Source organism: Thalassophryne amazonica, chromosome 5 (assembly GCF_902500255.1).
Source record: "Thalassophryne amazonica chromosome 5, fThaAma1.1, whole genome shotgun sequence".
Lineage (NCBI taxonomy): Eukaryota > Metazoa > Chordata > Actinopteri > Batrachoidiformes > Batrachoididae > Thalassophryne > Thalassophryne amazonica.
In genome coordinates this window covers 42,891,313-42,915,534 of record NC_047107.1, presented here as the reverse complement: position 1 = coordinate 42,915,534, position 24,222 = coordinate 42,891,313, and the positions used below count along the sequence as shown (strand labels likewise).

The following is a 24,222-nucleotide window of genomic DNA, read 5'->3' as shown; positions in this document are numbered from 1 at the left end:
AATCCACAGCACCTTATTCCAAAATGAAGCTGGCTTGTCCAAATGTGCTTCAGCATACCTCAAGCAACTCTGTTTGTGGTGTGTACACAGAAAAGGCTTCCTCTGCATTACAGCATCATACAGCATCTCCTTGTGCAAAGTGCGCTGTATATTTGAATGATGCACAGAGACACCATCTGCAGCAAGATCATGTTGTAGGTCTTTGGAGCAGGTCTGTTGGTTGACTGACTGTTCTCACCATCCTTCGATTCAGCTTATGAGATTTTTCTTGGCCTGCCACTTTGGGTCTTAATTAGTACTGTGCCTGTGGTCTTCCATTTCCTCACTATGTTCCTCACAGCGGAAACTGACAGCTGAAATCTCTGAGATAGCTTTTTGTATCCTTCCCCTAAACCATGATGTTAAACAATCTTTGTTTTTAGGTCATCAGAGTTGCTTAGTGGTTCTCCTGTTGCCACTCATGAGAAAAGAAGCAAAGAGGGGAAACATTTGCAAATGGCCACCTTAAATACCCTTTCTTAAATACCCTGTCAAGGGTCAATGAGCTCACCAAACCAGTTTTGTGTTCCACAAATTAGTGCTAAATGTATTCTCAAATCAATAAAATGACAAGGGTGTCCAAATTTATGCACCTGTCTAATTTTGTTTAAATAATTATTGCAGACGCTCTGTAAATACTAGAAATGTAATTTCACTTCTCAAATATCAGTGTGTGTTCGTCTGCTATATGATATATTTAACTGAAATTTCTGATCCAGACAACCAGTGATTTATAAAGGAAAATCATGAAAATTATCAGGGGTACCCAAACCTTTGCATACAATTGTATAAAATGGACAAAATCCGTTATATGTATAAAACTTAAAAATCTGTTAATCCCCAGCACCAATTAGGTTTATGTATTTCCTTGATTAAATGCCTGACCTTGAGAGGCCTGCATCATTTAATGGCTGGGTCAAAACTTTGTTTTTAAAAAAAATAAATACCTGCCTTAAATAAGTGCTCAGCATTATGTGTATTAAAATTATTATATTTGGTTGAGTCACTTGTTTTCTAAGTCCGCTGTGGAGTAGTACCTTAAAATCCTAAAGCCGGATTTATTTAGCTCAGTAACTCAGTGGCCATGCAAAGACACCAATGTACATGTGACTCATTTAAAGTTCTCTGTCATGTCTTAATGCAATTTGCCGCAAGAACAGTGGCTTTTTCTGGATTAATTTGTTCCTCAATGAGCTCCACTTCTTTATACGGTCATCAACCTCCAAACCAACGGTACAGTATGTGTTGTTTCCCGTCCATGAATGAGTCATCTGAGCATCTTTTTCTGACTCTGTGTTGTAAAGTTGGTCATATTTGCAGACTTTTCTGCCAAATGTATTTGATGCACGATCGAAATGTAATTGGTGGGCACATTGTAAAAACTATCAAAATATGACAGGAGAGGAAGGAGTGAAAACGTAAAAGTGAGAAATCACAGCCCTTTGTGGTCGCAGTCATTTAACAGGTGCACGTCAGAGGGCTCTGATCTAAGGCGGTTGTCTTTGTTTCGTCACACCCAGGGACATGTGTGAAACTTAACACTATATTAGAGTAAAGGCAACAAGCAGCATTTTGATAATAATCACTGGCCTTGAATAAAGGTCTGCCTCATTTAGGTGCCGGGTCTGAGCACGATTTGAAAAAAATAAATGCCTGGGCTTTTAATCAAGGAAATACGGTACCCACTTTCCTCGAATTAACAAGTGTAGGTGCTGAACTTCATTTCGTACCTCCATTACTGGACACACCCAGACTGCTCTGTCCAATATATGCAAGGGGTTTTTAATGAAAATAAATTGCAATGGGGTGGGACGTTTTGTCTGATGTGAGCGGAAATACGTTATGCATAATCCAATTTATACAGTGTTTATTACATGGAAAATCATACAAAAGCATTGGGACTTATTGCTTTTGCCCAGCGAGTGCAAATATCTGGTTTATACAATGACGGTTTGGTTGAGTTTTACTGTGTGTGTGTGTGTGTGTGTGTGTGTGTGTGTGTGTGTGTGTGTGTGTGTATATCCATCCATTTTCTTCCGCTTTATCTGGAGTCGGGTCACGGGGGGCAGCAGGTCAAGCAAAGCCGCCCAGACCTCCCGATCCACACACACCTCCCCCAGCTCCTCCGGGGGAACCCCAAGGCGTTCCCAAGCCAGCCAAGAGATGTAGTCCCTCCAGTGTGTCCTGGGTCTTCCCCAGGGCCTCCTCCCAATGGGACGTGCCCGGAACACCTCTCCAGCGAGGCGTCCAGGGGGCATCCGGAAGAGATGCCCGAGCCACCTCAACTGACTCCTTTCGATGTGGAGGAGCAGCGACTCGACTCTGAGCTCCTCCCGAGTGACCCGAGTGATATATCATATAAATATAGTAAATTTGAATTAGTCTGCTTCCACTGGAGCGGTCAGCTGGGTCTTTAATGTGTGGACGAAGGGTGAACATTTGCTTTTGTGGTGCAAACAACTGCACAGTCATGTAACTGTTATGTTTGTTTTTTTAGACTTTGAAGTTAAAAGCTGCATTCACAAGGAGCCAGAACTTATCACTCTGCACTTCTTGTTCTGTGGTGTGTCACATAAAGTCCAAAAACAGGTGAGTTTTCTGTTTTGCTATTTAGTGCAGCTCCTGCAGCATCTAGGCTGTGTACCCCAGACAGAAGGAAAATGAAAGCTTGCCAGAGTGCAGCTGTGTGACAATAAAAACAAAAATACACTGAACCTGTTGTGTGGGCCGCTGAAGAGGAGGTACTGCTGGCCCACCACCACAAGATGGCGCCCTGCTTGAAGTACGGGCTTCAAGCACGAGAGGGCGTCGGCTTCTCTGCTGACTGACACTGTGTGTGTTTAACCTGAACTTCTATTTGCAGCCGTTTTCCTGGAGTTTTTTCCTTATCTGGAGGATTGGCGTTTGGTGTGACAGCGATGGCTTCGCCTCACACCCCAACTCAGATAAGTGGTTGACCAGGAGCTGCACGAGTGTGTGTGATTGGAGGTGGAGGTTTTCCCTCCTTTACTTAATACAGACTGTGGGATTACTGAGTGTGCGAACTCACACTCATCTGGACTGTCTCTGTTCTCTGCCAGCAGTACCGGGTCTGACTGCTGAAGACAGCGGCCACCTGGGGCGCAGGGCTTGGCGGCTCCGGTGTTCTTCAGCTCCGTTGGTGTTGGAAGCTGTGTGGGGATCCAGCTCTTCTCTCTCCAGGCGTCTTCTATCGTCGAGCCTGCCCACACGTCACCTGGTGTATGATTGACAGTCCACCATATTGTTATTGTCTGTACGTTGTTGTGCGATTCACAACATTAAATTGTTACTTTTTGGCTTATCCATTGTCCGTTCATTAACGCCCCCTGTTGTGGGTCCGTGTCACGACACTTTCACAACAGGATTTCTCGGCCAGCGTCATGGATCCCGAGGGGCGTCAACCATCGCTTGAACAGCCAATGGGAGAGCGAGGTGCACAGGCAGGAGGCGTGGTGGGTGAGCTGCAACACATCTTAACCGCCTTTGCCGCTCGGTTGGACTTAGTTACCGAGCAGAGCAGTGTTCTCAATCGCAGGATAGAGGCTCTCACCGCCCAGGTGGAAGCGCATGATCAGGGCGCTGCTGCAGCACCTCCTCCTGCTGACCGTGTGCCAGAAACAGACATTCCGCTGGTCGTTCAACGACCCCCCCCACCTTCCCCTGAAGCATACATAAGCCCTCCGGAGCCGTACGGAGGCTGTGTGGAGACGTGCGCGGACTTCTTGATGCAGTGCTCGCTCGTCTTTTCACAGCGTCCCGTCATGTACGCGTCAGACGCCAGCCGGGTGGCTTACGTTATAAACTTGCTTCGAGGAGATGCACGCGCCTGGGCTACGGCGCTTTGGGAGCAGAATTCACGGCTCCTAACGGTTTATACTGAGTTTGTGAGGGAGTTCCGACAGGTGTTCGACCACCCTCATAGAGGCGAGACCGCTTCAAGTGTGCTGCTGTCGATAAGACAGGGGTGTCGGAGCGCAGCAAAGTATGCAGTCGACTTCCGCATCGCGGCAGCGCGAGCCGGCTGGAATGCTGTTGCGCTCCGCGCCGCCTTTGTAAACGGACTGTCTCTGGTCCTCAAGGAGCACCTGGTGGCGAAGGACGAGCCGTGGGATTTAGATGGGCTTATCGACCTGGTTATACGGTTAGACAACCGATTAACAGAACACCGACGGGAGCGAGACGAAGGGCGTGGTCAGGCACAAGCCGTCCCTCTTCCTCCCGGGTCTGAAAGGGAGCCGACTTCCCCACGCTCCACTGCCAGGGCTCTCCACGTGACAACAGCTCCCCCTGCTGACGTTGCTATGGAAACGAGCAGGGCCAAAAAACGATCAGATCAGAGACAAAGGAGGCTGATCCGTGGAGAGTGTTTTCTCTGTAGCTCAACTGAGCACACACAGAGAGAATGCCCCAAACGATCAAAACAGCAGCACTCGTCCTTAGAGACTGGGCTAAGGGTGGGTCACAATACCCACGCGGGGAGACCCCGTAAATCTGCACGAATCCCAGTCACAATCCTGAGTGAGGATTTAACCCTTCATGCCCCAGCACTGGTGGACACGGGGTCGGAGGGAAATCTGCTGGATAGTAGATGGGCAAAGGAGGTTGGGCTCCCTCTAGTGGCCTTACCGTCACCATTGTCGGTGCGGGCACTAGATGGCACCCTTCTTCCACTAATCACACACCAGACTCAGCCAGTGACATTGGTGGTGTCTGGGAATCACAGGGAGGAGATTGTGTTTTATGTAACACCTTCTACCTCCCGAGTGATATTGGGTTTTCCATGGGTGTTAAAACACAATCCCCGGATTGATTGGCCGTCTGGGGTTGTGGTTCAGTGGAGCGAAACCTGCCACCGGGAGTGTTTAGGATCCTCGGTTCCACCCGGTGTGACAGCTAAGGAGGAGGTTTTAGTCCCCCCCAATCTGGCGGCGGTGCCAGTTGAGTACCACGACCTTGCTGACGTCTTCAGCAAGGATCTGGCACTCACGCTGCCCCCGCACCGTCCGTACGATTGTGCCATTGATTTGATACCGGGCGCTGAGTACCCATCCAGCAGGCTGTACAACCTCTCACGTCCGGAACGCGAATCAATGGAGACCTACATCCGGGACTCGTTAGCTGCCGGGTTGATCCGGAACTCCACCTCCCCGATGGGTGCTGGTTTCTTTTTTGTGGGCACGAAGGACGGCGGACTCCGTCCATGCATTGATTACAGAGGGCTGAACGAGATCACGGTTCGTAACCGATACCCGTTACCTCTGTTGGATTCAGTGTTCACGCCCCTGCATGGAGCCCAAATTTTCACGAAATTGGATCTTAGGAATGCTTATCACCTGGTTCGGATCCGGGAGGGAGACGAGTGGAAGACGGCATTTAACACCCTGTTAGGTCACTTTGAGTACCTGGTCATGCCGTTCGGCCTCACCAATGCGCCCGCGACGTTCCAAGCGTTGGTTAATGACGTCTTGCGGGACTTCCTGCATCGGTTTGTCTTCGTATATCTAGACGATATACTCATTTTTTCTCCGGATCCTGAGACCCATGTTAAGCATGTACGTCAGGTCCTACAGCAGTTGTTGGAGAACCGGCTGTTTGTGAAGGGCGAGAAGTGTGAGTTCCACCGCTCTTCTTTGTCCTTCTTGGGGTTCATCATCTCCTCCAACTCCGTCGCCCCTGATCCAGCCAAGGTTGCGGCGGTGAGAGATTGGCCCCAACCAACGAACCGTAGGAAACTACAACAGTTCCTCGGTTTTGCAAATTTCTACCGGAGGTTCATCAAGGGTTACAGTCAGGTAGTTAGCCCCCTGACAGCCCTGACCTCCACAAAAGTCCCCTTCACCTGGTCGGATCGGTGCGAAGCCGCGTTTAGGGAGTTGAAACGCCGGTTCTCAACTGCACCAGTTCTGGTGCAGCCCGATCCCAAGCGCCAGTTTATTGTTGAAGTGGATGCCTCTGACTCAGGGATAGGAGCCGTGCTATCCCAGAGCGGGGAGTCCGACAAGGTTCTCCATCCATGTGCCTACTTTTCCCGCAGGTTGACCCCAGCTGAACGGAACTATGACGTCGGCAATCGGGAACTTCTTGCGGTGAAGGAGGCTCTTGAAGAGTGGAGACACCTGTTGGAGGGAGCGTCGGTACCATTTACAGTTTTCACGGACCATCGGAACCTGGAGTACATCCGGACCGCGAAGCGTCTGAATCCCAGGCAAGCCCGCTGGTCGCTGTTCTTCGGGCGTTTTGATTTCCGGATCACCTACCGCCCCGGGACAAAGAACCAACGATCTGATGCCCTGTCCCGGGTGCACGAAGAGGAGGTCAAGACCGAGCTGTCAGACCCCCCTGACACCATCATCCCCGAGTCCACTGTCATGGCCGCACTAAGCTGGGACGTGGAGAAGACCGTCCGGGAGGCCCTGACACGGAGCCCGGACCCGGGGACCGGTCCGAAGAACAAACTGTACGTCCCACCAGAGGCCAGGGCTGCGGTCCTTGACTTCTGTCACGGTTCCAAGCTCTCCTGTCACCCAGGGGTGCGAAGAACCGTGGCAGTGGTCCGACAGCGCTTCTGGTGGGCGTCTATGGAAGCCGACGTCCGGGAGTATGTCCAGGCCTGCACCACCTGCGCCAGGGGCAAAGCTGACCATCACAAGGCCCAAGGCCTCCTCCAGCCTCTGCCAGTGCCTCGTCGCCCCTGGTCTCATATCGGCCTGGACTTTGTCACGGGCCTCCCGCCGTCCCAGGGAAACACCACCATCCTAACGATAGTGGACCGGTTTTCCAAGGCGGCCCACTTCGTGGCCCTCCCGAAGCTCCCGACGGCCCAGAAGACTGCAGACCTCCTGGTCCACCACGTCGTGCGTCTGCATGGGATTCCATCAGACATTGTCTCGGATCGTGGTCCTCAGTTCTCCTCCCAGGTCTGGCGGAGTTTCTGTAGGGAACTGGGGGCCACCGTCAGTCTCTCGTCTGGGTACCACCCCCAGACGAACGGGCAGGCAGAGCGGACAAACCAGGAACTGGAGCAGGCCCTCCGTTGCGTGACCTCCGCGCACCCGACGGCCTGGAGTGACCATCTGGCCTGGATCGAGTACGCTCATAATAGCCAAGTCTTGTCTGCCACCGGCCTCTCCCCATTTGAAGTGGCTTTGGGGTACCAGCCCCCATTGTTCCCGCTAGTGGAGGGAGAGGTCGGGGTGCCCTCGGTCCAGGCCCATCTGAGAAGGTGCCGTCGGGTGTGGCGTACCGCCCGCTCTGCCCTGCTCAAAGCCCGGACGAGGGCCAAGAACTATGCAGACCGCCGGCGTGCCCCGGCCCCTGCGTACCAGCCTGGGCAGGAGGTTTGGCTTTCTACAAAGGACATTCCCCTGCAAGTGGAATCCCAAAAGTTGAATGACAGATACATCGGACCTTTCCCTATCCTCAAGCTCCTCAGTCCAGCCGGTTTTCCATGTGTCCCACATCAAACCTCACCACGTGTCACCCCTCTGTGCCCCCGGACCGGCGCCGCCTCCTGCCGGGATCATCGACGGGGAGCCGGCTTGGACCGTGCGCCGGCTCCTGGATGTCCGTCGGAAGGGCCGGGGGTTCCAGTATTTGGTGGACTGGGAGGGGTATGGACCCGAAGAACGCTCCTGGGTGAAGAGGAGCTTCATCCTGGACCCGGCCCTCCTGGCCGACTTCTACCGGCGGCACCCGGACAAGCCTGGTCGGGCGCCAGGAGGCGCCCGTTGAGGGGGGGGTCCTGTTGTGTGGGCCGCTGAAGAGGAGGTACTGCTGGCCCACCACCACAAGATGGCGCCCTGCTTGAAGTGCGGGCTTCAAGCACGAGAGGGCGTCGGCTTTGCTGGAGGTGACAGCTGTCATTAATCAACACAAGCTGTCACCCATCACCACCACTACAAAGACCGGACTGCAACTCCACCTCCTCGCCGAGAAATCAACTACCATTCAGGTAATTTCTCTGTTGACTGACACTGTGTGTGTTTAACCTGAACTTCTATTTGCAGCCGTTTTCCTGGAGTTTTTTCCTTATCTGGAGAATTGGCGTTTGGTGTGACAGCGACGGCTTCGCCTCATACCCCAACTCAGATAAGTGGTTGACCAGGAGCTGCACGAGTGTGTGTGATTGGAGGTGGAGGTTTTCCCTCCTTTACTTAATACAGACTGTGGGATTACTGAGTGTGCGAACTCACACTCATCTGGACTGTCTCTGTTCCCTGCCAGCAGTACCGGGTCTGACTGCTGAAGACAGCGGCCACCTGGGACGCAGGGCTTGGCGGCTCCGGTGTTCTTCAGCTCCGTTGGTGTTGGAAGCTGTGTGGGGATCCAGCTCTTCTCTCTCCAGGCGTCTTCTATCGTCGAGCCTGCCCACACGTCACCTGGTGTATGATTGACAGTCCACCATATTGTTATTGTCTGTACGTTGTTGTGCGATTCACAACATTAAATTGTTACTTTTTGGCTTATCCATTGTCCGTTCATTAACGCCCCCTGTTGTGGGTCCGTGTCACGACACTTTCACAACACTGAACCTCTTTGTACACACAACCACACACTGTTAGTTACATATGCAAGTCAAATGCATCGGATGTGATGTGTCAATGCAACACATGATTTTGGTGATAGACATACAGAGTTGTATCGTGTATTCTGCATACTGTTGTATGTACTGTGTCATGTGTGCACTGTGTGGTTCAATACATGGATTGTGACACCACTATTATTATATGCACACACACACACACACACAAAGATACACATAAATTAGAAACTTATGGATGAGTGTGTGGATTCTAAATGTTTCTGTCTGAAGTCATAAGGCTCTTAAATAAGCCGCTGTGTTTGTCATGAGGGTGCTCCAACAAGAAGACACACTGTCAATAGGTTTATCTGAATACAACAGTCCAGACCACATATTTTATGCAGACATGATCAAGAAATTCTAAGAACATGGGAGGTGCTAGACAAACAAAGAAAAGTCTCTGTCATCACAAGTCAAACTCTCAATGACTTGCATAATATGCAGTTCATAAATGTACATTTTGACTCGCAGTGTTCAGCAGAGTCAAAGGTGCAAAGTACTTTTAACATGCTGTGCTAAGAGGACACACAAACACACCATAAAACACAATAAATGGTTCTGTTTGTACTGTCCACTACAGCCAGATACAGTGTTCAAAACACAGACTTGTATGATAATGAGGGGTGACTCATCCATGTGGGCCTATCAGAGCTCCAATATGCTGCTGACGGTCACAGAATCATGTTCCAGATCCATCTGACTGCAAACATAATAACACTGATCAATGTTTAACTGAACCGTGCGTACAACAGACTGTACTCAGGACAGATACTGAGAGCAACTGTGATCCGTGTCACTTGTGACATTTACACAGGTCACGTATACCTGTTGCTAGTTGAAGGAAATCATGGTTGAAAAAAAACAACAAAAAAAAACACAATAATAAGTGAAGCTGGTTGTTCAGAATTCTGTCCCACTTGCACTCAGATCTTTGTTTAACTCTAAACAACTCTGATGTAATAATTTCAATCAATTATTGTTGTTTGATCACTAAAAACATGTGCATCTGAATCATGCTTTTGGCACTGCTTCTAACAGTCCTACTTTATGACAACAAAAAAAAAAATGGTTTTGTGTGAGGGATGACTTGATAGTGCAGCAGATACTGAAACAATCCTTCAAATGGTGATACAAGCCCCAAATTTGGCACAAATACACATCAGACATTACTGTTTTGGAAAAAAAACAAAACAAAAAAAAAACTGGCCACTTAAATTTTTGATAGGCAGCCAGGTAGGGGTCAATTGAAGAATTACACAGGAGTCAAAATTAAAAAGCTCCAATCAAATTGAAAACTACACCACATTATTTGTCTGATCATAAAGAATCCAAAAAGGTATAGTTTGGACTATCTATGACTGAATGTTATGGAGTTATGGGGTAAAAAAGGTCCATTTCAGTTTGTACAGGTGTCAAAAGTTAAAGTTGCTCCAATTTTGGTAAAAGGTGATGCAAATTATTGGTTGAGCTAATAGGATTAATAAATGGAATAGTTTTGACAGTGTTGAATGCTTGGTCTCCAAAGTAAAGGTTAAACAAGGTCTATGTCCACTGGATTCTATGATATGTGACATATGTTACCCCATAATGTGATAACTAAGCATGATACATGGTCCAAACTATTCCTTTTTAAAACCCTGTTAACTCAACTAATAATTTACAGCACCTTTTAGCAAAATTGGAGCAACTTTAGCTTTTGACCCCTGTACAAACTGAAAATGACCATTCTTGCTGTGTTTATCCCATAACATTCAGTCATACATAGCCCAAACTATACCCTTTTTGAATCTTTATGATCAGGCAAATAATGTGGTATAGTTTTCAATCTGATTGGAGCATCTTTTAATTTTGACTCTGTGTTGACTCTGCAATTGACTGCCGATTAAAAAGTCAAAGTGGCCAATCTTTTTTTTTTTCCTCTCAGAGGAATGTCTAAGTCTAAGGAGTATTTGATCTTTGTGTCACTATTTGAAGGATTAAAATCAGACATCTGATTTGAATTCAACTCCTTTAGCTCATTCATCTATATTTCAAGAACCAGCATTATGACATCACAAAGCTACATAAACTTTCTGCATTATGATATATAAACCCAAGTCTGAAACCCCCCATTCTGTGGTTTAGTGAAGACAGTAATGGCTGGTCATTATTACTTCGATAGAGGCCATGCAATAATCCAGTGTTTTCCGATCCTGGTTCTCAGGACCCAAACTACTACACATTTTCCATTTGTGCCTAAACTAATCAGAGCAGATCAGCTCAGTCAGATGTGTTCAGCTAATCAACAGCAGACTGAACTGATCTGCTCTAATGAGTGAAGGGACAAATGGAACATGTGTAGTACTTTGGGTCACGAGGGACGAATGGGAGATGTCAAGTGTGAAAATGAGTAATGTTTGAACTGTAAATCAAAATGCATTTTGATATTAATCATCACCAGAACAGATAAATGTAAAGTCCTTCAGACTGCACTGGTTGCGTTAAAGAAGCTGCAGAAAGTATATAATTCCCATTCTGACAATACACACACAGAGTGAATGGTGCACACTCTTTGTTGCTGAATTATTACCATGAACAAATGACAGACGATAACAGACGTATGAGTATGAACCCGATTCAAATTACTGAATTACCTTTTTCTTTGCAGAATCAGGCTTACAACCTCAGTTCAGAAAAAGATGGGACAGTATGGGGGTACTGCAGTGATTATTACAGTCCCATTGACTTCTATTTTATTGCAGACAGTATGAACACAAGATATTTCATATTTGCGTCATCAACTTTATTTAATTTGTGAATATACAACCATTCCTGCATTTCAGGTTGTAATACATTCCAAAAAAAAAAAAAAAAAGCAATACCATACCACCTGCTGACATGACCTGTTTTAAATAATATTTATTATTTTTATTTATTTACCTCATCACTAGCCCTAAAAGGCATCCATTCCAACTTTTTTTGGAATATGTGGTGTGTCCATAAAGTAACGGTCCTTTTTATTTTTTTTTAAAACTATATGGATTTCATTCATATGTTTTTACGTCAGACATGCTTGAACCCTCGTGCGCATGCGTGAGTTTTTCCACGTCTGTTGGTGACGTCATTCGCCTGTGAGCACGCCTTGTGGAAGGAGTGGTCCTGCCCCCTCGTCGGATTTTCATTGTCTGGAAATGGCGGAATGAAAAGGACTTTTTTTTTTCCAATCAGAATTTTTTCAGAAGCTGTTAGAGACTGGCACCTGGAAACCATTCAAAAAATTTATCTGGCTTTTGGTGAAAATTTTACAGGCTTCACAGAGAATAAGGACTTTAACTACAGCTTTAAGGACCCCTTTAAGGACGGTTGGTGCGCCGCGCACCGAGTTGCGATGTCACAGCACAAACCACTGGATCATTTCTAAGCTGATGGCTCTGTGGATACGAGACCGTCGTGTGCTCTTTCTCTGGTTATCACAAGAGCTGGACATCAGCCATTTTCCGGCAGATTTCACTTTTAACAAGAGATTTTGTCATGGAAAGCCGCGCAGAGGCTTCGCGCGTCACGACCGATTCACTGATGAAGCGAGACAAAGGAACACCTCCGTTTCGGAGTGTTAGAGGACAAGTTTAGACATGTCTATCTCGGCTTTCAGTGCTTACCAGTCGAGTGAGTATAAGAACTTGTGGAGAGCTGGACATGTCCCAACTTGTCCTCTAACACTACGAAACAGAGGTGTTCCGTTGTCTCGCTTCGTCAGCAAATCGGTCGTGACGCGCAAAGCCTCCGCGTGGCTTTCCATGACAAAATCTCTTGTTAAAAGTGAAATCTGCCGGAAAATGGCTGATGTCCAGCTCTTGTGATAACCAGAGAAAGACCACACGATGGTCTCGTATCCACAGAGCCATCAGCTTAGAAATGATCCATTTTTTGTTTGTATGTTTGTTTGTTTCTTTGTTTTGTTCTTTTTTACCTTTATCTGTTGGTGGAGACATAATAATTAGTTATACCCTGCTAGAGATATGTGGCAATGTACTTTCTAGTTATCCTTAGCTTCAACAACAAACATCCGTCACGATTATGTGATTTCCTGCATCTGTCCATGTAAACAGTAAGTTCAAAAGTAGGCTGATTTGAACATAAGGTTTTGCAATGATGGACTGTAGTCAGGAAACAGATGATTACATTTTGAGGCAGACCTGGATCTGATTCAAACCATTTTCCTTCATCCCTTTCAAGAACCAACATCGTAACTCCACAACAATTGATACATGTCAAATAATGACACAGCCCCAGGCATGTTACTCTATCAGATGGCCATTGTTTTCCCTTTGAATGCATGCACTGTCACAGAGCAGGAGAAACATACCAAAAGGTTTGCTCATAAAATGAATTGTTAAGGGATGCAGATAGATTTGAGTAAACATAAAAAAACCTACACACACACACACATTTAAAAATACCTTGATGTCATACATGTGACAGACTATTTACACTGAACAAAATACAAAGGCAACACTTTTGTTTTTGCTGCCATTTTTCATTAGCTGAAATCAAAGATCTAAAATACTTTTTATATAAAAAGACCTATTTCTCACCAATATTGTTCACTAATTTGTCATAGTGAGCACTTCTCCTTTGCCAAGACAATCCATCCCATCTCACAGGTATGGCACATCAAGATGCTGATTAAACAGTATGATTATTGCACAGGTGTGCCTTAGACTGGCCACAATGAAAGGGTACCCTAAAATGTGCAGTTTTGCTTTACTGGGGGAGTTGGGGGGGGGGGGGGTTGTCAGAAAATGAGTCAGAATCTGGTGTGACCACCATTTGCCTCGCGCAGTGCAACACATCTCCTTCACATAGAGGTAATCAGATTGTTGATTGTAGCCTGTAGAATGTCAGTCCACCCCTCTTCAATGGCTGTGCAAAGTTGCTGGATATTGGCAGGAACTGGAACACACCATCGTATACGCTAGAGCCTGACCGATATATTGGCCGGCCAATATTATCGGCCCATATAAGCCCTTTGCAAAGTACTCACTATCGGCCGAAATTTTGTCGATAGAACGCCGATAATTTCTCATAAACAGAACAGTTACTGAAATAATGTTTGTGTCGGCAATGTAAAATGTCCTTGCACCGTTTGTCCAGTAGATGGAGCTCTGACTCCATTGAACTGAGAGCTGCTTACACCCCTGCTTAAATGTGTTCATCATTGGCCCCCGTAGTTCGCCGTCACACTGCACTGATCGGCTGACAAAAGCATACAAGTAAGTTTATAAGGATGTTGTTTGTAATAACTATGCAATTACATTCACCCCAGATTTCTCCCATTTCAGTTCAACTCAGTTTGATTAACTCAGTTTATGCAGTAATGTAACAAATGTGCTTCATTGCGTCGGTCACGCTTTTTATTAAGCCCACGTTGTGTAGACCTTATTTCTAGCATGAAAAACTTTCCTTTACTGCTAAGAGGTTGAAACATTCAGATTCACTGGTCATCTGGAAGGGTTCCGGGAATTACTGCAGTTTGCCATTAGCCCTCTGGGGCCGACGCCATCATATACGACGGCTGGGACCTTGCTTTACTAAATTGTAAATAACGTTTTAATGATATGAGATAGAAACTTACTTTTTTTTGCTGAAAAGTTAACTCCATGGACTTTCGATTCACCATCGGCCATCTTGGTACTCCTCATAGAAGATGTGAGTGTCCAATTGGTTCTCCGTCACATGGTTTTCCAAAATCCAATCGTAGGGCAGATTTACCTCACGTGATATGGCAAAGATCGTTTTCAGAAGTGATATCTTACTAGTTAGCCCATTTGAATAGCCCCCTAACTGCTCCAATTGCATTTTTGCTTTTTTGAACTTGAAAATTCTTCTCTGTTATAAAGTTAATCAATATGAGGACAAAGCTTCAGCTTTTAGCTCATACCTTTTTTGTTGAGGGTCCAAAAATAACATTTTATTCATTTTAAGTAATAATAATAATAATAATAATAATATCGGCTATCGGCAAATCAGCCGATTTATCGATTATCTGCATTTTTTTTCATCCAAATATCGTTAGCGGCATCGGCCTCAAAAAAAATCCATATTGGTCGGGCTCTAGTATATGCTGATCCAGGGCATCCCAAACATGCTTAATCAGTCTGGTGAGAATGGGCCATGCAAAAACTAGGATGTTTTCAACTTGCAGGAATTGTGTACAGATCCTTGCAACATGGAGCTATGCATAAGCATTTTGTAACATGAGGTGATGGTCGTGGATGAATGGCACAACAATGGGCATCAGGATCTCATCTCGGTATCTCTGTGCATTTAAAATGCCATCAATAACATACACCTGCCCATACCATAACCCCACCGCCAGCATGGGCCACTCGATCCACATTGTTGACATCAGCAAACAGCTCACCCACACAACACCACACAAGCTGTCTGCCATCTGCCCTAAACAGTGAAAACCGGCATTCATCCGTGAAGAGAACACCTCTCCAACGTGCCAGACGCTATCAAATGTGAGCATTTGCCCACTCAAGTCGGTTATGACGATGAACTGCAGTCAGGCCGAGACCCCGGTGAGGACGATGAGCATGCAGATGAGCTTCCCTGAGACGGTTTCTGACAGTTTGTGCAGAAATTCTTTGGTTCTGCAAATCAACTGTTGTAGCAGCTGTCTGGGTGGCTGGTCTCAGATGATCTTGGAGGTGAACATGCTGGATGTGGAGGTCCTGGGCTGGTGTGGTTACATGTGGTCTGCGGTTGTGAGGCTGGTCGGATGTACGGGCTAATTCTCTGAAACACCTTTGTAGATAGCTTATGGTAGAGAAATGAACATTCAATTCATGGGCAACAGTTCTAGTGGATATTCCTACAGTCAGCATGCCCACTGCACGCTCCCTCAAAACTTGTAACATTTGTAGCATTGAGCTGTGTGATAAAACTGAACATTTCAGAGTGGCCTTTTATTGTGGGCAGCCTAAAGCACACCTGTGCAATAATCATGCTGTCCAATCAGTATCTTGATATGTCACACCTGTGAGGTGGGATGGATTATCTCAGCAAAGGAGAAGTGCTCACTAACATAGATTTAGACAGATTTGTGAGAAATAGGTCTTTGGTGTATATAGAAAATGTTTCAGATCTTTGAGTTTAGCTCATGAAAAATGGAAGCAAAAACAAAAGTGTTGCATTTATATTTTTTGTTCAGTGTATGTTCATTACAAACAAAAAGTATACATGTTAAATGCTGAAGGTAAAATAATTAATGTAGTTGCTACATTACTTATGTTTATTAAAAGTTTTTACAACTTTTACAGTCATAGTATCCCTCACCAAAAAGTAGTACATGTAAGTATGTTTCAAGTATACTTCCTATATACTTATCAGTACTATTTTTTGGTAAGGGATACCCTAAGGTTCAGTCATTGTTAGTCGATGTTTGTATGAAGTCAGTCTTTTGGGAGTGCTGTATGATTGTGCTAAAACTGTCAAACTTAAAACAAAAAGAATATCTTTAAACTATCCTGTTAAGATATTTTTATACATCCATTCATTCATTTTCTGCCACGTATCCAGGTCCGGTGTCACTGACCGAACAATCCCCGCTAAAAGTCAGTCTGCCCTGCCTTCACTGTGCATGTGTCATATCCGTGCGTCAGCAGCGGTTCACTGATTATCACCTCATTTCTGCTTAAAACTACCTCCAGTCATCTGTCTAAGTGACAGATATCTGAAGCTTTTGTACAACAATTATTTCCGCATAAATTCAGTATTATTTCATCATAAAAGACAGAGGAAGTTATCAGAGCACCGCAGCAGCACAAGCTGCTAGCTGCTACGTTCACTGCGCCGCCATCATTTCAAAGCATCACCGATTATTGCTCAAGGCAGTAATCGCTGTCGACCCGATTATCATATTATTATATCGGTGTAGACCCAGTGTCGCAGACCATTTGGTCTGCGACACCGGGTCTTGGTGGGAACAGACCAAGCAGCCCAACCCACACTTCCCTATCCTTGGCCAAGTCCTGCAACACTTCCCAGGGGATCTCGAGGCGTTCCAAAGCCATCTGGGAAATATAATCCCTCCAGCGTGTCCTGGGTGATGAGACAGACAAAGGATCATTTAACAGATCCTTTATGATGGACAAATGCAGGTATGGAGTCACCTCAGCCAAATTAGGGAAACCGGGATCTCCTCCTGGGGCCACTTTTTTTTGGGGGGGGGGGGGTTCTGGCAGGTGAGGACCTTGTCTACAGCCGTGGGATTCGGTCAGGCTCAGCTCAAAAAAAAAAAAAAAAAAAAAAAAAAAAAAAAAAAACACACGGTGTCACCCCTATGAGGGTACACCACTTGCAGGGAGCGCGTAAAGGGTCTGGTGCATTGTTTTATGGGTAGTGGACAAGTGTCCAAAGGCCCACATGGACTGAGCCTCATTTTATATGTTTTGATTTTTTTTTTTTTACTGTAGCATTTCATGTTTTGAGTTGCACTGACTTACAACAACCAGTGCCATGATTCTACACATTCCAATACAGGAAATGTTAGTTTGCACCTCTAAAGCTGGTTTGCAAGCCGCTAAAAAAGATGAGGAAGTTTTATAATATTTAATATTTTTATAATATCAGACTGCAGCTGACAACCTAAGGAAGCTAGCTAAGGAAAGCTCCTTAAAGTAGTCATTCACAATGAATTTAATCATTCACGTGTCTTGAAAGTTACATCATTTGTTAGAAGTTGCTAGCGTAACATAACAATATGCCGACATGGGCTAATGTTAGCATGAGCTGAGTGTTTCCACCACTTTCTGATTATGTCATTACAAATATTTATAACACAATTTGTTGTTCAGTTAATTGTCCTGATGCATGATTTCAGAAGTGTGTGCTCCAGTATTTCAGTCAAATTAAATTTTGGTGTTATGTTAGCAATGTGAATGTCTTAAGGTATTTGTAGCTTTGCTGGTGTTAGCTCCAGTCCACACTAACCCCAACTGTCCACCATTACTGAGACAAAAAATGTCATTATTTTTAATACCCTCCAATGCCATCCATCAAGAAAATCACTGCCCAGTCAACAAAAATGTTTTAATAAAACACTAACCCCCAAACCAAAGTTAACCTGTTAGCTTTGTTCAGCAACTCTAAGATCAGGGTGTGTTCATACCACACCCAGATCATGTGGGGTTTTGATCCCGCTTTACCTAAGCAGGAAGCTTCAATGGTCTCAGAGGAAGCCCTATCAAAAGGCTGGCTCAAGAAAAGAGCACATTTCCATAGGAGTCCATGTTAAAATGTCCAACTTTAGAGCAAAAATAAGCTTATTTACAGCCTATTACCAAAAAAAAAAAAAAAACCTGTTTTGCTTTCTATAGTTTCCCCCTGCATGACAACTGCACAGGGGGTGAATATTTTACTGACTTCTTAGTTTAAGATGTTTTAAGCCAAACGTTCTGTATAATTGGGGGCGTGGGCCCTTTGAGTGACAGCGGCTGAGCCCAGCGTCTCTCACTGTCTCCCTCACTCAGGGTCCACTCGATGCAGCTGCTTGCTCCTATGGAGGCCATCTCTATGGTTTGGAGTATTTTATTACAAACACTTGAAATAATATGGCTTCTTGTGTGGTGAAACATCCTATCTGATCATCTAAGACGTCCCTCTTGCAATATTCTTGCTGAGTGAAAGTCTCATCTTATTTGGAAGTTGTATTCTAATAGCATTAACACTTTTAGCAACTACTGGTAGCCTGATCCATTAAGCCCTGTTAATGCATGATTACTGAGAAAATAAATGGCTCACAACTTTTAATGCCCACACCAAACAAAACCTTTATGAGAAGCAAAGCGCAACCCACAAAAATATGTTTTAATTACAGTGAGGAAAATAAGTATTTGAACACCATGTAATTTTGCAAGTTCTCCCACTTAGAAATCATAGAGGGGTCTGAAATTTTCATCTTAGGTGTATGTCCACTGTGAGAGACATAATCTTAAAAAAAAAAAAAAAAAAAAAAAAAAAAAAAAATCCAGTAATCACAATGTATGATTTTTTTAATAATTTATTTGTATGTTACTGCTGCAAATAAGTATTTGAACACCTGTGCAAATCAATGTTAATATTTGGTACAGTAGCCTTTGTTTGCAATTAGAGAGGTCAAACGTTTCCTGTAGTTTTCACCAGGTTTGCACACACTGCAGCAGGGATTTTGGTCCACTCCTCCATAGAGATCTTCTCCAAATCTTTCAGGTTTGGAGTTTCAGCTCCCTCCAAAGATTTTCTATTGAGTTCAGGTCTGGAGACTGGCCAGGCCACTCCAGGACCTTGAAATGCTTCTTACGGAGCCCCTCCTTAGTTGCTGTGGCTGTGTGTTTGGGGTCATGGTCATGCTGGAAGACCCAGCCATGACCCATCTTCAATGCTCTTACTGAGGGAAGGAGGTTGTTTGCCAAAATCTCACAATACATGACCCCATCCATCCTCCCTTCAATATGGTGCAGTCGTCCTGTCCCCTTTGCAGAAGAGCACCCCCATAGTATGATGTTTTCACCCCCATGCTTCATGGTTGGGATGGTTTTCTTGGGGTTGTTCTCATCCTCTAAACATGGTAAGTGGAGTTGATTCCAAAAAGCTCTATTCTGGTCTCATCTGACCACATGACCTTCTCCCATGCCTCCTCTGGATCATCCAGATGGTCACTGGGGAACTTCAAATGGGCCTGGACATGTGCTGGCTTGAGCAGGAAGACCTTGGTGCCCTGCAGGATTTTAAGCCATGACAGCATCATGTGTTACTAATGTAATCTTTGTGACTGTGGTCCCAGCTCTCTTCAGGTCATTGACCAGGTCCTCCTGTGTAGTTCTGAGCTTTCTCAGAATCATCCTTACCCCACAAAGTGAGATCTTGCATGGAAACCCAGACCGAGGGAGACTGACAGTCATCTTGTGTTTCTTCCACTTTCTAATAAATAATCATAGCAGTTGTTGTCTTCTACCAAGCTGCTTGCCTGTTGTCCTGTAGTCCATCCCAGCCTTGTGCAGGTCTACAGTTTTGTCCCTAGTGTCCTTCGACAGCTCTTTGGTCTTGACTATGGTGGACAGGCTGGAGTGTGATTGTGTGAACAGGTGTCTTTTATACAGGTAAGAAGTTCAAACAGGTGCAATTAATATAGGTAAAGAGTGCAGAATAAGAGGGCTTCTTAAAGAAAAATGAACAGGTCTGTGTGAGCCAGAATTCTTGCTGGTTGGTAGGTGTTCAAATACTTATTTGCTGCAGTAACATACGAATAAATTATTAAAAAAATCATACATTGTGATTTCCGGATTTTTTTTTTTTTTTAGATTATGTCTCTCACAGTGGACATGCACCTAAGATGAAAATTTCAGACCCCTCCATGATTTCTAAGTGGGAGAATTTGCAACATCGCAGGGTGTTCAAAAACTTATTTTCCTCACTGTATCACCCGAATCAAGGATAGCCTGTTAGCTGTGGTGGTTCAGACTCGAGGACAGGGGTGTGTTCAGGCTTCTTTTGTCACACGCCGAGGTACCCACTCTCTATGCAATAACAAGATCATTGTAGAAAAACCTACGGGTGACGTCATGCAGGTTTTGTCCAGTATGCATATTCTCAACGGGTGTACCTCTCTACCATTTTATGGGTTGGCCGTGAAGCTATTTATAACCAAAGTGTGGCTGCCCATTAATGAAACGGCATAGAAAAACAAATGTAAGTGTAACGGAGGCCAGCAGGTGGAACTGTGCATAAGAAGTGAGTAAACCTAATTCCACAAGGTCAAAAGAGACAGCGCAACCACCGAACTTTCTGGTAAGCCATAACAGCCGGTTTGATTTTGGATTCAGCTCCGTGCATCCGTCGCCTCGTTTTCTGATTGGTTACACGTCACATTCAGCAGGCTGCGTGCTCGTTTGTGGTCGGGGGACACCACCCCTGCTGGGATATCGGGCCAAGACGATCCAACATGTTGAATAGACCCGATTGCCGGTCTGAGCAGTCCCGACGTCTTTCCGAACAGACTAGAGTGATCTTAACAGGTACAAGACAATTTCCCGATCGAGGCCTGCATATGCATTCCATCGATGCGTGTTTATCGCACACAAACATTTATTTATCCCCAGAAAGATCTCTTTTTTTCATTGTCTCGCTGGGGTATTTCCCATGGAATTCCTTATAATGACGTAGGCAGGAAGTTCCTCTTTGACCTCATTTTTGGTCGGTTCAATTCTGCCGTTTCTGTCATGTACTTCGTTCGTGCTGAAAATTTTGCTCAACTTTACCAAGCGTAAAAACCATGATCGCCTTTACAGCACTCATTCAAAGGTAAGTAGCCCTGAAATATAATATTTTGTGACATAATGATGAAGTTTCATGACAATTTGATATTGAGAACGTGGTTTTTGAGAACGCAAAAATGACCGTGCGTAATTGATCGATAGGAAAAAATATAGATTTTTTTTTAAGACTAAAATTACCATAACCTCCTTATTTCTTAACCAATCTTGACAATCGTGTCAATTTCTTTGTTTTTTCATGCTCTATCAATTGCACCTGTAAAAACAACAATTTATGGACTTTCATTTTTTAAAAACACACCACACATGGCAGGAATATTTGATAAGATTATCTTTAGCGTCATCACAATAATCAGGGCGTCCTTAAGATCGTCAGAAGGGGGAGATTGGGTCTGATATCGGTCTAACTGTCTTGCCGTGTGAACCAGGCTTTACCAGCATAACACAATTCGCCCTGATGACGTCACAGTCACAAGGCGCGTGGTCTGTGTGTGTCAGTGTGTGTGTCGGCCTGATCCGCGTCCTCTCATTCCTGTTGTGCCACACTGCACTCTGAAGTGCATCAGTGAAAAGGACCTTCTGTGCTCCCTCTTTCTCTCTCCAACCATTCATAAACACCTGGCTTTTTTCTTTTTTTTTTTTGAGCGTGAGGGTAAATCGACACCTCCAGTCTACGATCGACACATGCACACTCCCTCACAAGTGTTGCAGGGTTTCATTCATTTATTTATTTGCATGTGAAGGCAGGTGGACGCAAGCCTCCATCCACAAATGATGCGCTGCTCTTGCGTAACGTGCCAAGCCCATCCACTGCATTCCACTGTGTAAAATAACTGCATTATTAAGACGCTTCACAAACGCGCCCGTGCCCCTGTTAAAGATTATTATTATTTAACGGGATTAAAACTGGTTCTTAAGAAAGCAGACGGGTGACGCTTGAATGAAACTTAAAACAGAAGCAGCTTTGTGTACCAGAGTCACGTGGCCCAGTGTTATTGCAGGAGTCGTCCCTACCTTCCGACGGTTCCGGAATTGACCCACATGCCACTATGCCAGTGGTTCAGCCGGTCCCTGAAAACGAGGAACGACGAGCCTGTGTGCGTGGAGTGGCTGTGTGACAAAGAGCCCAAATACCTGCACGCCGGACGGCCGCGCGCCTCGTCACATCCTCCTCATCAATCCGCTCTCAACAAGTACCGAGCGCGGGCGCGCCGCACTGTCTGTAGACTAAACTGCTTCAAAACGGCCGTCTTCTGCAGTAACATTTAAACATAACTCGTGCACGGACTGTCTGTGCCGAGACGCCTTCTTTTGTGTTGTTTATTTCCACCAGCTGATCTGCAGAGAGACACGCCTCCGCCAGCACACGTCACGACACAAGCCGGACGACTCTTCCTGTGCTGCGTTCAGGTGCTGTAGGAAAAGTGGACGAGCATGCTTGGAGCAGCCTGCACACTGAGGTTTTTCTTTGAAATAATCAGGAATAATCAGGTCCCATCTTATCTTAGGGACCTCATAGTATCATATCACCCCAATAGAGCGCTTTGCTCTCAGACTGCAGGCTTACTTGTAGTTCCTAGGGTTTGTAAGAGTAGAATGGGAGGCAGAGCCTTCAGCTTTCAGGCTCCTCTCCTGTGGAACCAGCTCCCAATTCAGATCAGAGAGACAGACACCCTCTCTACTTTTAAGATTAGGCTTAAAACTTTCCTTTTTGCTAAAGCTTATAGTTAGGGTTGGATCAGGTGACCCTGAACCATCCCTTAGTTATGCTGCTATAGACTTAGACTGCTGGGGGGTTCCCATGATGCACTGAGTGTTTCTTTCTCTTTTTGCTCTGTATGCACCACTCTGAATTTAATCATTAGTGATTGATCTCTGCTCCCCTCCACAGCATCTTTTTCCTGGTTCTCTCCCTCAGCCCCAACCAGTCCCAGCAGAAGACTGCCCCTCCCTGAGCCTGGTTCTGCTGGAGGTTTCTTCCTGTTAAAAGGGAGTTTTTCCTTCCCACTGTAGCCAAGTGCTTGCTCACAGGGGGTCATTTTGACCGTTGGGGTTTTTACATAATTACTGTATGGCCTTGCCTTACAATATAAAGCGCCTTGGGGCAACTGTTTGTTGTGATTTGGCGCTATATAAATAAAATTGATTGATTGATTGAAAGGGGGTCACTGTGGCACGAAAACCAGGACAAAAGTTTTGTCCCCCCCCCCAAACAAACAAATAAAACATAAAGAAATAAAATAAAAAACTGAAACCTCAGCTTTTGCTTGGGAACTCTAAAAAAAATAAATAAAATAAAATAAAAATGAAGTAGTTACTATCCGGTTGTTAAGCGCTGACGTCACATGATAAATCTGTTTCCGGGTCCAAAGACCTCCAACTTTACAATTAAAGTTACATCTGTTTGATCCTTTTAAGGATTTACAGTTTAAGTTTAGTTTGTGTTTACATTGTGCGCAAACCTCCATCCCTCCCTTCTCCGCCTCCACCTCCGTTAACCACATTCGTCTGGTTCTATGGTCAGAACTTAATAAAAGTTTTTTTTTTCTTTTACATATTTTATTATGCACAGGTAAAATATACATGTCTGTTTGTGAATAAAAAATTATTTATTACAATAAACAGGACGTTAAAGTGCAAACTTCACTTTCTCCCTGAACGACAGAAAGAGTTTTATGTTGCGATGTTTAAGTGCAGCCTGATCAGATCGTCTCAGTTCAGTGCTCAATGTTAATGACAGCGCGCCTTTTTTGTTTGGAGCTGGAAGTTGAAAAATCACGTGATGCATTACATCACACTTGACAACCGGATTATGGAAGCCTCTTGTGCAAGAGACGGATTCAATCCTCCAGTAGAAGACAGTTTGTTTGTTTAACTCCCTTCATATCAACCAACATTTCTTGTTTCAGTTATTCTTTGGATTCATGTAAGATGTGAATTATTTGGGCAATTAAGGTTAAAGTTATAAGGCCACCCAAATTTCAAAGTGGCAAAATTTAGTTTGCACTGAAATCCAAGCATTATAATATAGGTTTATTTTTGAAACGGGTTACAAAATGACAGCCCATTTAAATGAAGAGAACATATTTATCTGGAGGGAATTCCATAATGAATCTCTACTCTGATTGGCTGTCACTTTGTGCTTCCAAACATGCCTTGCACAAGTCTGGGAAAGCACCCCCCACCCCTACATAATCTATGATGTTGCTATGGTCGCTATTGTAAATTGTGTCTCTGCCATCTGTTTGTTTGTTTGTTTGTCCCCCCCCCCCACCCACCAGG

General features: G+C 45.0%; 1 protein-coding gene across 3 annotated transcripts in view; it reads right to left on the bottom strand.

Annotated features, from left to right (window-relative positions):
• Positions 1-24,222, bottom strand: part of rhobtb4 (Rho related BTB domain containing 4) — a 193,352-nt gene that overhangs the window by 59,218 nt on the left and 109,912 nt on the right. The window contains exon 1 of one of the 3 annotated variants that reach the window (XM_034170071.1): positions 21,955-22,238. The exons of the other annotated variants lie outside the window; for them this stretch is intronic. Coding sequence (XP_034025962.1) covers positions 21,955-21,983 — 29 coding nt within the window. The 5' untranslated portion in view covers positions 21,984-22,238. Of the gene's footprint in view, positions 1-21,954; positions 22,239-24,222 lie in introns of those variants that run through there. 3 annotated transcript variants of the gene reach the window in all.